Below are 18206 nucleotides of genomic sequence, written 5' to 3' on the forward strand. Positions count from 1 at the left end.
TGTTTCATGAGCCTTTAGCTGTTTCATGAGCCTTTAGCTGTTTCATGAGTCTTTAGCTGTTTCATGAGTCTAGCTGTTTCATGAGTCTAGCTGTTTCATGAGCCTTTAGCTGTTTCATGAGTCTTTAGCTGTTTCATGAGTCTAGCTGTTTCATGAGTCTAGCTGTTTCATGAGTCTTTAGCTGTTTCATGAGTCTAGCTGTTTCATGGGTCTTTAGCTGTTTCATGAGTCTTTAGCTGTTTCATGAGCCTTTAGCTGTTTCATGAGTCTAGCTGTTTCATGAGCCTTTAGCTGTTTCATGAGTCTTTAGCTGTTTCATGAGTCTAGCTGTTTCATGAGTCTAGCTGTTTCATGAGCCTTTAGCTGTTTCATGAGTCTTTAGCTGTTTCATGAGTCTTTAGCTGTTTCATGAGCCTTTAGCTGTTTCATGAGTCTTTAGCTGTTTCATGAGTCTTTAGCTGGTTAAAATAGTTTTGAAGGGATCAAACATGCATCAAAATTGAAAAAAAATCGTTATACATTTTGTACTTTCATCATAGTTTATTTTTGATTTTTAATTTTTAATCAGTTCATATGCATGTCACGTTGGTAACGTCGCCAGCTTTGAATGCTACAATTTTGCTTTCAGTTTCGATTCTAGCTGATGGCACCTAAATACTTTTTTTTTTTACTACGACTCTATAATAATACATGCAAAATCTGGACAAATTAAAATATCATATTTAAGCGTATTTTATGCTCGAGCAACCCCCCCCCCTCGGCTAGTAAGTATACATCTATCTAATAAGGCATATGTGGCATAATCTCATTGACACCAAAGTTAAGCAACGTTCAGCTTGGTCAGTACTGAAATGGGTGACCATTTGGGAATGTGGTCCCTCCTGTAATTATGTGTTGTCTTCATAGAAAAAATTCTAACTAGTAAGATATCAGAGAAACAAATGCCAACAAAAGAATCATCTGATTCATGCGAAATGAATGAATGGAGTCAATAAAGCTCTACTAAAAAAAAAAAAGTTCATTATTCTCTCCTTTCCAATTGTAACAGAGCTTCTAATGCTGGGAGCAGCAGCAGCAGCAGCCACATAAAAATATGCAAATAACCAAGCCAGCTGTGGAAAGTGACGTCACAGCAGAGATAAAAGGACGCACATGCACGGTGCTCGGGGAAGAAGTGTTCGGCAAAGCAGGTGCTTAGAGAAGCACTTGTTTAAGATATGTTTGGAGAAGTGGTGTGTGAGACATGACCAAACAAGCGCGTGTTCGAGAGACGTGGGTGAGGTTACATCATAGATGAAAAGTCACATATGGCCGGAGAAGTAGTAATTAACTGCTTGAATATTTAGAAAAAAAATGTGCTGTTGAAAATACTAGATATAAATGCTTTTGTTAAAAAAAAAAATAGCGCGTTAAGTTTTTTCTTTTTCTTCTGTTTCCTTGCGACGAAGTCTACAACGTGTTGGGTCTGTTAAAATGTAACAACACCGTTAAATAGAAAGGTTGTACAGCGTTACAGAATTAAAGGAAGAAAATAATCTTTATATTTCAATTCATACATTTTTTTATGCATTTTCATTATATAACTAGCGGTGCTGGAAGCACCTTGCCCAGTCGTAAAATATGCTTAAATATATTTTAATTTATGCAAATTTCGTATTTATTATTACAGAGCCAATTTTCTATTGACTATTATATATATATATATATATATATATATATATATATATATATATATATATTAGGGTTCGGATGATTGATTGGAATTGGAATAGAGAATCTGAAAAAATCGGAAGATTTGGGGGTGTCGGAATCGGTATCAGAATTGGAAAAATTGATGCCTATTTTCCAATGCCAAAACGATTCTTTTAATTGTCTTTTTTTTATTTGATCTCCCACTGCGGGTAATAATGATAAAATAATAAATATGTGTTTTTATGAAAATCGGGGGAAATAACAACTCTATAGTTAAATAATTAGAGATTTATAAAGAATCGGAATCGGTAATTGTATCGGAATCAGAAATTTAGCACGCTATTGGTAATTGTATCTGAATCGGGAAAAATATTGGAATCGTCCCATCACTAATATATATATATATATTACTGATTTCAAAAGTTTAAAAAAATGACTTAGATGCCATCAACTATAACCGAAACCAAAACATTTAGCAGTCCAGACGCACTCCCTACCAGTTGAGTTATCAACAGATAGACAAGAAAGATTTTAAATTAAAATTAAATCACTTCAAGCCATGAGTGAATTTGCGCATGCACAAAAGTAATACAAATATGCAAATGCAAGTTGAAATGAACATTTTGCATTTCCACTTGCCCACATATTTCTGTATGCGTTATTCATTCATCCAAACAAAGATTTTACTCACTATAAACCATCCTTAGTGTATGATTACTATTTTCTGTTAATTTCAGTGGGGTTTTTTTTTTTTTTTACATAGGCGTCACCACTTATCAAGGCCGATAGGCCATTCAAGGATAAGGGTTAAAGAGTGTACAGTAGTCAAAAGGACAATATAGTAATCGATAGTAATGGAAGTTCGGTAAATTTGTTAACTTAAGTGGAACGGCTCATCAGAAACTTGTTCGCGTTGGACTTGAAGACAACCATATTGTAAACAGCTGGAAAGCAGGAAAACGGAAGACAATTCCACAGGCGTGCAGTTCTAAGAAAAAAGCTTTGATCATGGAATCTATGTTTAGGTTTAGGCACAGATAACGAGTGGGGTGAATTATTGATAGTGTTTTCAGCTAGTCTAGTGTTTCTTGTGAAAGTTTGGCAAGGGGGAACCAGGGATTGAAGCTCAGTCAAACACTTTCCATGAAAATAACGATAAAGCAGAGACACACTCGCAACATCTCTTCTGTGAGATAGAGGTTGCAGCGAAGAAAAAAGGACATCTCCCACCAGGCCACGAAGTCTATTTTGAACCCTATCAAGGCATGACAAGTCTTTTCTAGCAGCTACTGCCCATATGTGGCAACAGTATTCCATCCTTGGACGTATCTGGCTCTTATATAGATAGAGAATTGCATCAGCAGCAAGATATCTACTAAATCGATAGAAAGATCCGACCATTTTTCCAGCGGCCTTGGCAACAGATTTGATGTACGTATTCCATTTAAGATCAGGAGTAAAGGTCAAGCCCAGAAGCCTGTCAAAACTTGAGGCCTCCCCAAGACGAGAGCCATTCATTTTAATTGATGCCAGATGGGGATCAGAACGTTGATGATGTAAAGATAGAAGTTTGGTTTTAGATGCATTAAAAGTAACAAGCCACCTCTTTCCCCATTGTACCACGTGCTCAAGATCAGAGGAGAGAGAATCGGAGAGAACTTGGTCGTTTACTGACTTAGATGTGCTACCATAAATGATAGTGTCGTCAGCATAAATATCTACAAATGATGTAAGGATGTGATTTGGAAGATCATTAATGCAGATCAGGAAAAGAGTTGGGCTCAGGATAGACCCCTGAGGGACTCCAGCATTTATACTGTGAGTTTCTGATTTTTGCCCATCAACTACTACTCTTATGACCCTATCAGAGAGAAATGATTTAATAATTGAGAAGACATTTTCAGCTATACTATAGCTGGAGATCTTGTGAAGTAAACCTTTATGCCATACCCTATCCTATTTGATATGTCAAGAGCAATTGCCCTAGAAAGGTTGCCTCTGTCGAGAGATTTGCTAATCCTGTGTTATGTAACCAGTAGTTTAAGAGTTTATTGGTTAAATATTTTCACATGGATACATACAGATTGATTTACTGTTTTATTTATATAGATAAAATTACCAGGCTCAACGTTGCTTAACTTCGGTGATCTGACGAGAGCCGGTGTGTCAATGCGATTATGCCGTACATACATACATACATACATACATACATACATACATTTAAACAGACAGGTGAGATTTATATTATAAATGGGTTATTTATAAAAATGTTTTGATTGAATAATACATGGAATTGTTTCCCTGAACACAAGTCCAAATTTGTCACGTCATATTTTTTATAATCGGAAATCCCCAATGAACGACACACAATCCGACCATCACTCCTTTACCACATCGTGACTCCCACAGTGTATTTTTTCTCCCACCTCTCACAGTTTTGCCCGGTCATAAAATATGCTTAAATATGATATTTTACTTTGTCCAGATTTCGTATATATTTTTATAAAGTCATGATTTCAAAAGTAAAAAAAAAAGTATTTAGGTGCCATCAGCTAGAATCGAAACCGAGACTGCAGCATTCAAAGCTGGAGACGTTACCACTGTACCAAGGTGACACACATATGAACTGATTAAAAATTAAAAATAAAAAATAAACTAAGATGAATGTACAAAATGTTTAACGATTTTTTTCAATTTTGACCCATTTTTGACCCTTTGAAAACTATTTTAACTGGCTAAAGACCCATAAAAGAACGGTTCATAAAAAAAAAATCCAATCATTTAAGGCCTCTCGTGCCACTCTGCAACTTTTAGTTTCGGAGGAGATAAAGTTTAAATATGAAGACAGACAGACAGACATATGGCCGTTTATATATTAGATATATAAAAAAAGAATAAAACTAATTCCTTAAATTCACTGTGGAATTTCCACAGGTCCCACTAGTTTCAAGTGATTTTTTAAATGGATAGAATGGATGGCAAAACTTACAAGTGTTGAGATGAAAATGTGAAAAGCCGGTTACAGGTTGGAAGAACGCCTCAAAAATCAATCGATCACCGTCTACGTCTGAAGCATTGAATGTGTGAATGACTGTCCCAGGCGATGTGTTTTCGTGGATATAAAAAATCTTCCGAGTCGGATGAAGAACTGGTGGGTTGTTCATCTCTAGAAAAAAACAAAACAAACAATAGTTATTTCATGAACCATTGGGGTTATGTTCTATATGTGCAAAAGAGCTTCTTTTACACATATTTGACGACTGCTTTAGTAATAACAGTGTTACCATTAAAATTTCTATTATGGTGCATTCCTTTCATTACATTATATCTGAATTGTGCTGATCATATTTATTTACCTGTATTTTATTTGGTCTTCGTGATTCACTGGACTGACTTGACTTCGATTACACCTGTGTAACCTTTTCCGAAAATGACTGTTCAAACATCACATTTTAAACTTTTCTTCCTGAGAATTTCAAATTTGTTGCAACACACAGGTGCTTCTAAGGTTTATAATTTTTATTCAAATGAATTTTTGGTACATTTGATAAATATTATTGTTCTGCAAGTGTAAGCTTATGCCAAAAGAATCTTGTTTTGTTTTGTTTTTTAATAAATATAATAAATATAATATATAATAAATAAATAATATAATGATACACATTGATTGTTTTGTGCTGCTTCATTTTAATTTGGTAGTTGGATATGATGATTTATTCGAGACAATCTGAGAGGATGAAAACTTCTTTTCTGGCGGGCAATACCTGTCTATGATTGGTGATTCTTTATGGAGTCGCCTGCGACTAAGATTATTAGTTCTTGGCAATAATTGAAGCAAGTCATGTGTATCAAAAGATTTATCCAATTTTCTAATAATGGGCAAATAGGAAGCTTGGTGCCCTTCTGACTATTATTGGATCTACATTTTAGACGTGTGACTCACTTGGCTTCTGAAAGAAATCTGATTAAAAACCTTTTAACATGTTAAGTGATCATGTCTCTCATGTATGTCACCTTTGAACTTTTGACCTTTTGACCTTCATTCTGTTTAAATAAAATCAACGATTGCTTGTTAAAACGAGAGACCACATTTGAAAAAAAAAAAAAAAAAAAAAAAAAAAACAGACCTGTGAGGACGACTGATAACGACAATGGTCTAACTTTATTCCGATGGTCAGACGCAAATACATCCACATCAAATGCCGGGATTTTTATGCTCAACATCTCCCGTTTGCAAATCAAGAGGCCAGCTGAAATCAAATCAAATCAAATCAAAGTCATCAGTAAATGTAACAATTCACATTTATCATGTTGGAAGATCATTACATACAGGTGAAAAATATTACTTAAGTGGAAATGACATCAGGCAGACGTTCTTTTCCGACAAATATGGACAAAGAATTCGACAAAACTTAGCTCGAGAGAACAATAGATTTATTGAGTCGCACGCCTCTTAATGACTGCAGAGTTGATTAATTACATCAGGCTGTGATCGTCTCTTAGTGGTTAACGTCCGATAGTCAAAAATAAGAGTGAGAGAGAGAGAGGGAGAGAGAGAGAGAGAGAGAGAGAAAGAGAAAGCGGGGGGGGACAACATTTTAGATTATAAATGAGACTATTCTGTTTTGTTGATTACACACCTTATGACTCTGTGAGATCCTCTCCCAGAATTCCCTGTCCCTCATATCTGATGTAATTCCGCCTACCTATATTAAAGGCCCACCTAAGTTCTCTTGTTCCTGATTTCACAAATTAAGTTTATTTTACTAACTACATCGTGATCCATGCCCTCTATTTTTTGATATATAGATATTTCTTGGAAGTGGTCCTTTAAAGTCTATGCTAAATCGCTTCATAAGTCCAGTAGCTTTAATGAGTATGATGGAATCTGGAGAGTGAAAAGCTAATTTCAAGCAAACTTATTTCCTTAATAAAACGCACCACGTTTCTTATTTTGACAAAACGACCGATCCTTGTCGCAGCAGAGTGATAACTACGAGCATCTGGCTCTCATAATATTTTATCAACAATAACAGCACTGCAGTGAGCACGAGAATGAATGTCATCAGGAATGTAGTTTTTTCCAGGTCAGTTTGCAATGTACATTTTTTGGAGGGAGTCAGTTTGGTCGGAATTGATGTAGGAAATAATGAAATTGAATGAAACTGACTTTTAATTTTCGGAAACAAGCATCAGATAGTGGTAGGAATCGTGACCATATTGATTAGAACTATGTGTGATGCATGTGTTTATAGTCCTATGATGTTTGATTGAAAAGAGGAAATCTACTTAATTTTATTAATGTTGTAAATAGATAGATATACATCAGTACATGAAGCAAACATGGACATGATACTCCAATATATAGAGCCAGCTATTGAGCTTGGTTAGATTGTTTGGATAAGAAAGAAGTAAGATTGCAAAGCTAGTAAAATTAATTAAAAAAAAGAAATCCAAAATAAAACATCAGATTCTCTCTCTCTCTCTCTCTTTCTCTCTCAATATATATATATATATATATATATATATATATATATATATATATATATATATATATATATATAGGTTAAAAATATTAATACTTGTGGCGATACTCTTTATTGGTTATAATGGACTATCCAAACCTTCTGTTTTTATTGCATGTTTTATCGCTTTTGTTAATAAACAAAGAGACGGCAGATAAAGTGTACTGGAATTGAGAGTGATAGAAATTGTGCCAATTTATTGATTTTATCAAACGCCTCTTCTCGAGTCTTCAATCGACTTGGTAAGAAAGTCTACATGCATGAATTACGGATGTTTGAATCAGTAAAAAGTGAGTTTGCAAAGCCAGTTAAAATTTAAAAAAAATCAAAACTGAGTTTTCTTTTCTCTTTCACTCTCTCTCTCTCCCTCTCTCTCTCTCTCTCTTTCTCTCTCAAGCTATCTATCTATCTCTACCTTTCTCTTAATTTCTCTTTTTTCTCCACATATGAGCTAGATTTTTTAGTCCATTAAAAATGGGCAAAAGTTATAGGCCATTGACCTAGAATGAGTGTGTATGTCAAATTGACGGTTGAATATGGTTAAATTTGTGCTCATTTCTGCATTAACTACTTATCTCTTTTAATCTCTATAAATACATAACTGTGCATCAAACGGATACTATAATACTTAATTCGCTGCACCTTATCATAGCAAACGTTCATGCAAACTTTCAGCCAGATCGGGCGAGTAGTTTCCGAGAAAAATTAGAACGTGCAGACAAACAGGCAGACTGACAGACAGACAGACAGACTAAAAGAAATATAATATAGATACTTTTACTGATATTCCCTATTGTTTATAAGGAACTATTATGATATTCTGTTTTTTAGTCAGTTTTAATTACCTTTATCTGTTAAAAAAAAAACAAAGAAAGGGGGTGGACGAAATAGAGAGAGAGAGAGAGAGAGAGAGAGAGAGAGAGACGAAAGCGAGAGTGATAGAAACTGTATAAAACAGGAGCAGAGGGAGTGAAACAACATGCAATGAGAGAGGCTAAGAGTAATAGACAGAAACTTAGTAAGCAATAGGTGACTTTGTAACAGAGTTACTGACCCTGGGTCAACGGCAGCAGACATATACAAATGATCAAACCGGCTGCACGATGTGACAGCGGAGGTTAAAACGACACACGTGTTCAGAGAAGAGGTATTCGAGACGTGTTTCAGACACGAAAATGACAGAAATAGATATGTTACATACGTTGCCTGAGAGCGATAGCGAAAGACACGTCCCAGACATGGCCGGACAAAGGCAGAGTAACACGTATCCGATGCGGCGGAGTCTTGTTAAGTACAATGAAGTACAAGAAGACTTTTGAACAAGAGATAAGGCGTTATTCTGGAAGTTCCTATTTACTTGCCTCCCCACGAGGGCAGAGTTAGACGCAAGGTCGGTTTTTAATGCGGGTAAAATCCAGCTCCTCAAAAAAGGGGCACTCTGGATAGAAACAAAAATAAAAATTGTCTCAGTCATGAAAGATTACTCCTCCACTGACCGAGGACAGAAAAGGTGAAGTGTTGCATCAGAACAGATACTACGCTGAAAGTACCTGTAAATAAATGTCTGTTTTTTTCAACTGAGAAAAAGTGAGTCAAATTCTTTCCTCGTCTTTGTTTACTTGCAGCTGTCTGCATACAACGTGTGGGTCCTATGTGTTGACATGTAACGATTACATTACAACTTGATTAGTAAATTACAAATTACAGATAATTAGAACAATTAAAGTGGAAATTTTTTTTTGGGGGGGGGGGGGTCCAGGCATAACTCAATCCCAAAACTAAAAATTATTTCAGCATGTATTTCGTATCATTAGATATCTATATATATAAAAGCGAAAATGTGTGTATGTATGTTTGTATGTGTCTCTGTATGTCTTGCAAAAACTTTTGACACGGGTCACGGATTTTCACGAGATCGGTATCATTTTAAAGTTCCAATCTTTGCCCGACAAATATCGAAAAATTGGCCCAAAACATTAATTTCTTCACCCTAAAATCATCAGTTTTCTACAGGGGGGAGTTAGCAAAAACCGTCCTCTCATGACAAGTTCGCTTCTATGCATGCGCAAATGACGTCGGAACACGATTTAGCTTAAATATTAAAAAACAGACACAATTTTGTTGACGTCGTCTTAGCTCAGTTGCTTAGAGCGCAGCCTCATTATTTAAAGGTTTTGGGTTCGAATCGTGGTGTGAGATGTCTTTTTTTTTTAATTTTAATATTGAAACAGGGTTATTTAAGCCATTTTTGACGTGTTTTTGTGGGGAGGGTATTTTTCAGATTTTTTAACGAAGTTTTAACGTTTGTTTTTCTGTTTCACGTTTTCTTTTTTTTGTTTTTCCCATATTTACATTTAACATCGTTCGTTTACCTTACGTTAGATTTTTTTTTAATATTGCTTGGCTTATTCTTATGTATTGATTAACACCCCCCCGCCCGAGCACACACATCTCCAAACACCCGGGCAACGCCGGGTACCCCCGCTAGTATAAATATAAAAGGTAAAACACTTTAGGTAAACAAACGTTTATTAAGTCAGCTTTTGTTTAATAATTGATGTTCATACTTACATGATATCATTTGAAACGGGCAGAGGTTAGTTGAGCAATTGATTGTAAATGTAATTGGATCTTTCTCGTAATCTGTTGTGTTCACCTTGTATAGAACGTCTCCAACTTTCGTCGTCTTTGCAGAAAGAAAAACTGAAGCTGAAAAAAAAAAATGGTGGCAAAATGAAGCAGTGGAAAACCAGAATGATTTTATGTAAGAAAGAAAAAAATATGAACTGCATGATCTTTGGTGCATGGAACCCTTTTTCCAGCAGTACTAAACACAACAACAACAGCTTCAGGTACGTCCTAGGATGGAGTACTGTTGCCACATCTGGGCAGGAGCTGCTAGAAAGGACTTATCCTGCCTTGATAGAGTTCAAAATAGACTTCGTAGCCTTGTAGATGGGGATGTCCTTTTCTCTTCCCTGCAACCTCTTTCTCACAGAAGAGATTTTGTGAGTTTTTCTCTGCTTTATCGTTATTTTCATGGCAAGTGTTCGGCTGAGCTCCAATCTATGGTCCCCCCCCCTCGCCAAACTTTCACAAGAAACGCCCGTCTAGCAGAAAACACCATCACTAATTTCCCCCACTCTTTCTCTGTGCCTAAACCTAAACGTAGATTCCATGAACAAAGCTTCTTTCTTAGAACTGCACGCCTGTGGAATTGTCTTCCGTTTTCCTGCTTTCCAGCTGACTGCAATATGGTTATCTTCAAGTCTAACATAAACAAGTTTTTGATGAGTCGTTCCATATAAGTTAACAAATTTACAGAATTTCCATTACTAACGATTACTATATTGTTCAATTGTCTACTGTACACTCTTTAACCCTTGTCCTCGAGTGGCCTCTTGGCCTTGATAAGTGATGATGCCTATGTAAAAAAAGAAAAAGAAAAAAAAAGCACATCACCACGTAAGTGTCCGCACATTCACGGTGAATCCACCAAATCATAACCAACAGATGTTTTAGCAGTAAATTCAGAGAGAGCGTTGGATATGCGAGAGAAATGGAAGTTGGTGTCAGATCTCCAAGATACCGCTAAACCCAACATCTATATATTAATACGATAGCGTGTGTGTTATTTTGTGTGTCACGCTTACATCTGTTTTCTTCCGAGTGATTGTCGTTTAATTGTTATGACCTTCCATTTCTTGTCATAATAATTTTAAGGAGAATTCTTCATAAGTTTTGGTTTCGGTTTCAATTATAGCTGAAGGAACTCAAGTCATTTATTTTTTTATAAATAATCTTAGCAAGAATTCTTCATAAGTTTTGGTTTTGGTTTCGATTATACCTGAAGGAACTTAAGTTTATATATATATATATATATATATATATATATATATATAAATACAAATTTTTCTTCTTCATAAGTTTTAATTTCGGTTTCGATTCAAGCTGCCGCACCTAAGTCATATGAATATATTTTGTTTATTTTTGAAGTCACAACTTTATAAGAATCAATAAAAAAAATTGACTCTATAATAATATATACACAATCTGCATGAATTAAAATATCATATTTAAGCGTATTTTACTGCTAGCTTAGATAGATACTTTTGCAATTTTAGCAAAAGAGCTACAATAATATCAAGGTAGCATCTCCATTTACACTGAACATCCACAGAATATTACATATGAAAGAGTCTACTGCGGAATTTTCATAGGTTCCGCTAGTTTTGAATTAAGAAAACTGCACTAGGATGCTCCTTCTCATCTACCTCCTCTTCCTCAACAACAGCAAAAGGAGGGGGGATGTAACATTAGCTAAGTTGATAATGACACGGACTGACAACCTCGGTGTACCAAGTTTGAATCCAGTTCCACAAAAAAAATCACTCTCACTTAGGATGTTGGCAACCTTCACGTGTCCCTCCCACAAGTACCCGATGTTTTTCTGGAAAGAATTCTAACCAGAAATATATTGGGGAAACGAATGTCAACAATAATCATCCGATTCATTCGACGACAACAAAAGGAAAAACAGCAGCAGAGAAACAAACGATCACCATGGAATAAAATTCACAACCTTTTCTGCAATCCAACCATATTTGGTACAAAAATACCTCTAGTCTATGGTTGACTTGCCCACCAGGTTTATGTCATAAATATCCAACAGTCTTTGTTTTATTACCATTAAATGATGTATGGGACACTTTGGTGATAATCTCATCAATAAAAAGTGTGATTCTTCACCGGACCTTAACACCCCAGATTTTTTTTCTGTATAGCCAGAGGATTAGTTGGCCAAAACGTGGTGAGACAACAACAACTATGGAAGGCAGTAATTACTGGGAATACAGTTATAAGACTCAACAATCCTATCCCATAGTGGTTAATCACCTGAAGAAGGCCAGAGGATGAGTTCGCCGAAATGTGATGAAACAACAACAACTATAAAGATGAGGATAACTTTCCGCAAAAGAATATCTTTCCATAATCTATCTGTATTTCGTACAAATAAACTCCTGTCCATGCCTGACTTGTCTACAAAGTTTCAGAAATAAATTCACAACAGTGTTTATTTTAGCGCCGTTCATGAGGTGGCACTGTAGGGATCGTCTTATTAGTAGGAGGTGCGGTATTGAATGGGTTTCACACTCACCGGGCCATAACCTCCCAGATTTTTATCTATGGAATTATCTCAAAGATAATCTCTATCAGAACACTCATCAAAATTGAAGATGGCATCACAGCCAAAATCAGGACAGTGGTAAGAGATGAGCGTGCCATATGTATTGACAATTTTTCTCAAAGATTATTAGTGATTTATTAAAGATTCTCTGGGTCTCATTTTTTTTAGGGGAAGAGCAGTCTTCATTTATAATAAATATTATCCATCATCATATCCAAATGTGTTTATCATTGAATGGTAATAAAACAAAGACTGTTGGGGATTTATGGCTGAAACTTGGGGGTGAAGTTAGGCATAGGCTGAAGTTTATTTTATATAAAATATGTTTGGATTGCTGAATGGATTATTGTGAATTTTATTAACAATTCCATGGCATCTTGTGGGAGGAAGGGGAGGCGTCACCTCATATAAACTATTATTTACAGACAATTCATTAAAAAAATATACGTCCACAAAAAATATTAGTCAAACAATAGGATACAATGTACATATTTGATACGTATAAGTTTAAAGTAGAGAATAAAGCCAAACGCGTTGCATTTTACTTTTTATAACATTTTATTTGTTAGTCTGGAGATTGGGTTGGTAAAGTGGCTAACGAATTCAAATCCAGTTAGTTCAGTTGCACCACCTTAATTTCACTTGCTCCAGTTGTTAAATTATCTCCCTTGTATTGAGATATAAGAATTCTATTCCTTGGGCGTACGTTTCTTTGAGTGCTCTCCCTTGCTTAGTGTTGTGGTTATTAGCTGAGAAAAAAAAAAAGATGACGGTTTGGGCAAACGGACGTATGTCCATGACTAAATTTATGAGCAAACTAACAACAGTGCTTATTGTTGGTGCACACACACACACACACACACACACACACACACACACACACACACACAATATGCTGGACTCTCCTGTTCAATTTGACGTATGAGGTTCCGACGACCATTTAATGAACCTTGTGTTATAATCTAGAGTGACATTTAAGACCCGCTAATGAGATGGAACAGAAACCACATATTGGCAAGAGTGTGGGTGAAGAGTGCGCGTTGCTCTGACACTCTCTGAAGCTCTATTCCAGTGGTTCTCAACCTTTTTTTATTCATGGACCCCTTTTCCCTTCTTTTTATCTTGGTGGACCCCTTCATAACTATTGGTCATAAGACAATCTTCTATTTTTCACTAATACAAATTGTGAGGTTTTAATAATCAAAGAAATATTATATAATTAAGCTTTATTTTTAAATGAAAACTAATTTTAATGCAAATAAAGTTTTCTACAACAACTATAATAATTATGATAATAATGATAATAAGTAATAATAATAATCTAAGTCACAGTGATAATTCTTTACCAATATCTTGTATTACAATATTACAATATTACATGGTCAAGCGGATGGAGATCAGACAGTAGAAATTAATTTTTTAATAATAAAAACTATTCTGAGTTAGCTTTCTTCATGGACCACTAAAATATCGTTGTGGACCCTCATTCTGTTATGTTTTGCCTGTGGACCCCCAGAAATATTCCATGGACCTCTAGGGTCCATGTGGACCCCGGTTGAGGACCCCTGTTCTATTCCTTTCCCTCGTTTCTCACATCTTGACGATGTTGGATGCAGAAAAATTCCTGATTCCAATGTAAATTGCACTCTTCCAAGCCTTATGGTCTGAGGCAGCATTCTCAAAATGAGTGTGCACAATATTTGCAGCTGCACAATTACTTTTCAGCTTATCCTTAAACTTATTTATAATTATATTAAGCTCCCATAAAGTTGAGCACTTTCAAGAGATAATAAATTGGTGATTTGTAAATTTATCACGTGACATGGTTCTCTTCCTTATGGGATCAGAACTCTATTTTAAATCATTTGTGCCTTAGAGATGATATGGCCAGAGTTAAGGAAATGAGGGTTGATGGAGAGATCCAAACTGAATGGATCAGGAAGGGATTTGCTTCTTTTTTTTTTTAATTTTTTTCGGATTATTATCGAATGGACACTAATCTACCAGATTATAAAAAAAATGCAAAAATAAATCAATATTTAAATATTTGTAAAGGGTGCTCTGTTTTTAATGCAACGCTCTAGTAAATCAATCACCCATTTTAGAACCACACAACATTTTTAGGCCAAATTTCGTGAATTTAGCCCTTTTTTAAGCGGTTTGGCGTCTTTTTAAATTTTGATGGAAATTTGTGTTTTTCCGATTATTTTATATAAATATTTATGGTTATCTTCAAGTTTTGTCGCCCAATATTTACAAAGGTTTTTCCCTGAGGAATTTTTTTCTTTTTTTTTTTCACAAATATTTTTTTTAAGCAATCTTAAAAGTTTCATGTGTCCTAGAGTACTAACAGCTTTAAAAAGTTGATTCCTCGTGGTATTCTGGTCTGTATTGAATGAATATCACATTTCAAATTGTCACCGACAAGTAGTTTTCATGATAATAAGTCTTTTATTATATAATGTATTACCTATTGTCTTCACTGGTCGCCATGTTTGTTTTCGCGCATGCACATTAAATTAATACATTTATGCACTAAGGTTAGTTCATTTTTAGCTATTTCTTGTCCAACTGGCGATAGCTCAAATGGTAACAACTTAGGCTAGAGCACTACACGTTTTAGTTGCAGTTTCGATTCCTACTGATGGCACTCAAGTCATATATTTTTTACTTTCGAAATTACTACTATATATTGAGTACAATATAATATACAATAATCCAAAGAGAAGACTCTTTTTTTTTTTTTTTTACTTGGAAATCACCACTTACCAAGGCTCGGAAGCAACTCGGGGATAAGGGTTATTGCATGTGCAGTAATCAATGGGATAGTATCATAGTAATTGTTAGTAATAGAGATTTGATAAAGTGTCTTACTTAAGGAGACGGTTCATCAGGAATTTGTTTATGTTGGACTTGAAGACATCCAAGTTGTAGTCAGGTGGGAAACAGGCAGACGGAAGAGAGTTCCACTGGAGTGCACTTCTAAGAAAGAAGCTTTGTTAAGGGAATATACGTTTTGGTTTTGGCACAGTTAAAGAGTGGGGAAAATTTTTGACAGTTATTTCAGCTAGATGGGTGTTTATCATGAAAGATTGGTGAGGGGGGCTAGGAATTGGAGCTCAGACGAGCACTTGCCATGGAAGTAACGATAAAACAAAGATATGCTCGTAATGTCTCTTCTGTGGGAGAGAGGTTGCAGGAAAGAGAAAAGGGCATCCCCCACTAAGCCACAAAGTCTATTTTGTACTCTGTCAAGGCAGGATAGGCTGTTTTTAGCAGCTCCTGCCCAGATGTGGCAGCAGTACTCCATCCTTGGACGTACTTGGCTTTTATATATATAGAAAATTGCATCAGCAGTGAGATATCTTCTGGAGCAGTAGAAGGATCCTACCATTTTTCCAGTGAAAAAGCATCTAAATTTTCAAAATTTGGCCAATCTGACAACTCTGTAAGTAATTCATCATTTGGAAATCTATTTTCATTAATAATTCATTCTTTATTTGATCGTTTTTCGCGATTTTTGGATATTTTACTAATTTCGACATGATGATTAAGTAGATATCATTGGTTTTTACTGAAATTCAATATTTCGATTTTCGAATGTTACTCTAATAACGAAGAAGCGTCAAAAAGTTGTACTATGTTGATTCAGACAAATTTACTTTATTTGATACTAGTCTGGGTGCCCGGCGTTGCCCGGGTGTTTGAAGGTGTGTGTTGAGCAAAAAAATAAATAAATAACTGATAGTAGGCAGACAGGCTCGAACCCGTGATGTGAAGATGGAAAAGAAATTGGAAGAAAACCTGACATCTTACCGCTACTCCATGATTCGACCATAAGTTCGGAACGTTAAAATTAGGCAAAGTCAATCCAACCGATACGATAACTTGTATAAATAGCTCGCAAAAAATCGTAGGAAAATGCTGATGAAGCAACATCAATTCCATGCAATGAGGGTAAAGGAATTAATGCTTTTGACCAATTTTTCGATATTTGTCGTCCAAGATGTCGAGCTTCAAAATGATATCGATCTCGTGAAAATCCATCGCCTCTCTTGAAAGTTTTAAGCAGACATACATACATAGATACACTTAAACAGAAAGGTGAGATTTATATCAAGTTTGGATCAAGTTTTTTTATATTTGGTTGGTTGTTTGTGTACAGACGAGCGTCTACATCACTTGAGCAATGGTCATCAAAACTTGGTTAAACTATTAACGATGATCTAATTTAAAACTGAATTTATTTTATAAATATTTAGGCCAAGTCAGAAGGTCTGGGTCAGAGTTAAAGTTAAAGTTATACTTTCTATGATAAGTTCAGTTCTGTTCATCATAGAAATTTAATAATAGGTCAATACTGAAAACTGAATACTGAAATCCTGCATACTACATGACCTTGCCCTTCGACTTTGACCTTGACCTTAAAAAAGTTCGGTTATAGAGAAAATTTTGATTGAATTTCAACTTCCAATTATTCCAATTTTGATGCATCGATCTGATGCTCTTTGATAACAATAACATCCATGCATGATTTCTGTCTGTTCAGATGAATTGAATTTGAGTTATTAATATTACTTGTAAAATTATTATTAATATTATTTGGAAAATTATTATTAATATTACTTGGAAAATTATTATTAATATTATTTGGAAAATTATTATTAATATTATTTGGAAAATTATTATTAATATTACTTGGAAAATTATTATTAATATTACTTGGAAAATTATTATTAATATTATTTTGAAAATTATCATTAATATTATTTCGAAAATTATTATTAATATTACTTGGAAAATTATTATTAATATTACTTGGAAAATTATTATTAATATTATTGGGAAAATTATTATTAATATTACTTGGAAAATTATTATTACTATTATTGGGAAATTTATTATTACTATTATTTGGAAAATTATTAGTAATATTATTTGGAAAATTATTATCAATATTATTTGGAAAATTATTATTAATATTACTTGGAAAATTATTATTAATATTATTTGGAAAATTATTATTAATATTACTTGGAAAATTATTAGTTATATTACTTGGGAAATTATTATTAATATTATTTGGAAAATTATTATTAATATTATTTGGAAAATTCTTATTAATATTATTTGGCAAATTCTTATTAATATTACTTGGAAAATTATTATTAATATTATTTGGAAAATTATTATTAATATTACTTGGAAAATTATTATTAATATTATTTGGAAAATTCTTATTAATTTTACTTGGAAAATTATTATTTATATTATTTGGAACATTATTATTAATATTATTTGGAAAATTATTATTAATTTTACTTGGAAAATTATTATTAATATTACTTGGAAATTTACTTTTACTATTATTTGGAAAATTATTAGTAATATTATTTGGAAAATTATTATCAATATTATTTGGAAAATTATTATTAATATTACTTGGAAAATTATTATTAATATTATTTGGAAAATTATTATTAATATTACTTGGGAAATTATTATTAATATTATTTGGAAAATTCTTATTAATATTATTTGGAAAATTATTATTAATATTATTTGGAAAATTATTATTAATATTACTTGGAAAATTATTATTAAAATTATTTGGAAAATTATTATAAATATTACTTGGAAAATTATTATTAATATTACTTGGAAAATTATTATTAATATTATTTTGAAAATTATCATTACTATTATTTGGAAAATTATTATTAATATTACTTGGAAAATTATTATTAATATTATTTGGAAAATTATTATCAATATTATTTGGAAAATTATTATTAATATTA

At 33.8% G+C, this 18206-nt stretch overlaps 1 protein-coding gene across 1 annotated transcript in view; it reads right to left on the minus strand.

The window, feature by feature from the left end:
• Positions 1 to 18206, minus strand: part of LOC145279986 (protocadherin Fat 4-like) — a 140143-nt gene that overhangs the window by 74110 nt on the left and 47827 nt on the right. Inside the window, exons 10-12 of the mRNA XM_080131583.1 lie at positions 9789 to 9926; positions 5820 to 5942; positions 4682 to 4858 (exon numbers count right to left, since the gene is read on the minus strand). Of these exons, the coding sequence (XP_079987709.1) occupies positions 4682 to 4858; positions 5820 to 5942; positions 9789 to 9926 (438 nt within the window). The remainder of the gene's footprint in view (positions 1 to 4681; positions 4859 to 5819; positions 5943 to 9788; positions 9927 to 18206) is intronic.

The sequence above is a fragment of the Euprymna scolopes genome, chromosome 7 (assembly GCF_053919585.1).
Source record: "Euprymna scolopes isolate OS-2025 chromosome 7, ASM5391958v1, whole genome shotgun sequence".
Taxonomy (NCBI): Eukaryota; Metazoa; Mollusca; class Cephalopoda; order Sepiida; family Sepiolidae; genus Euprymna; species Euprymna scolopes.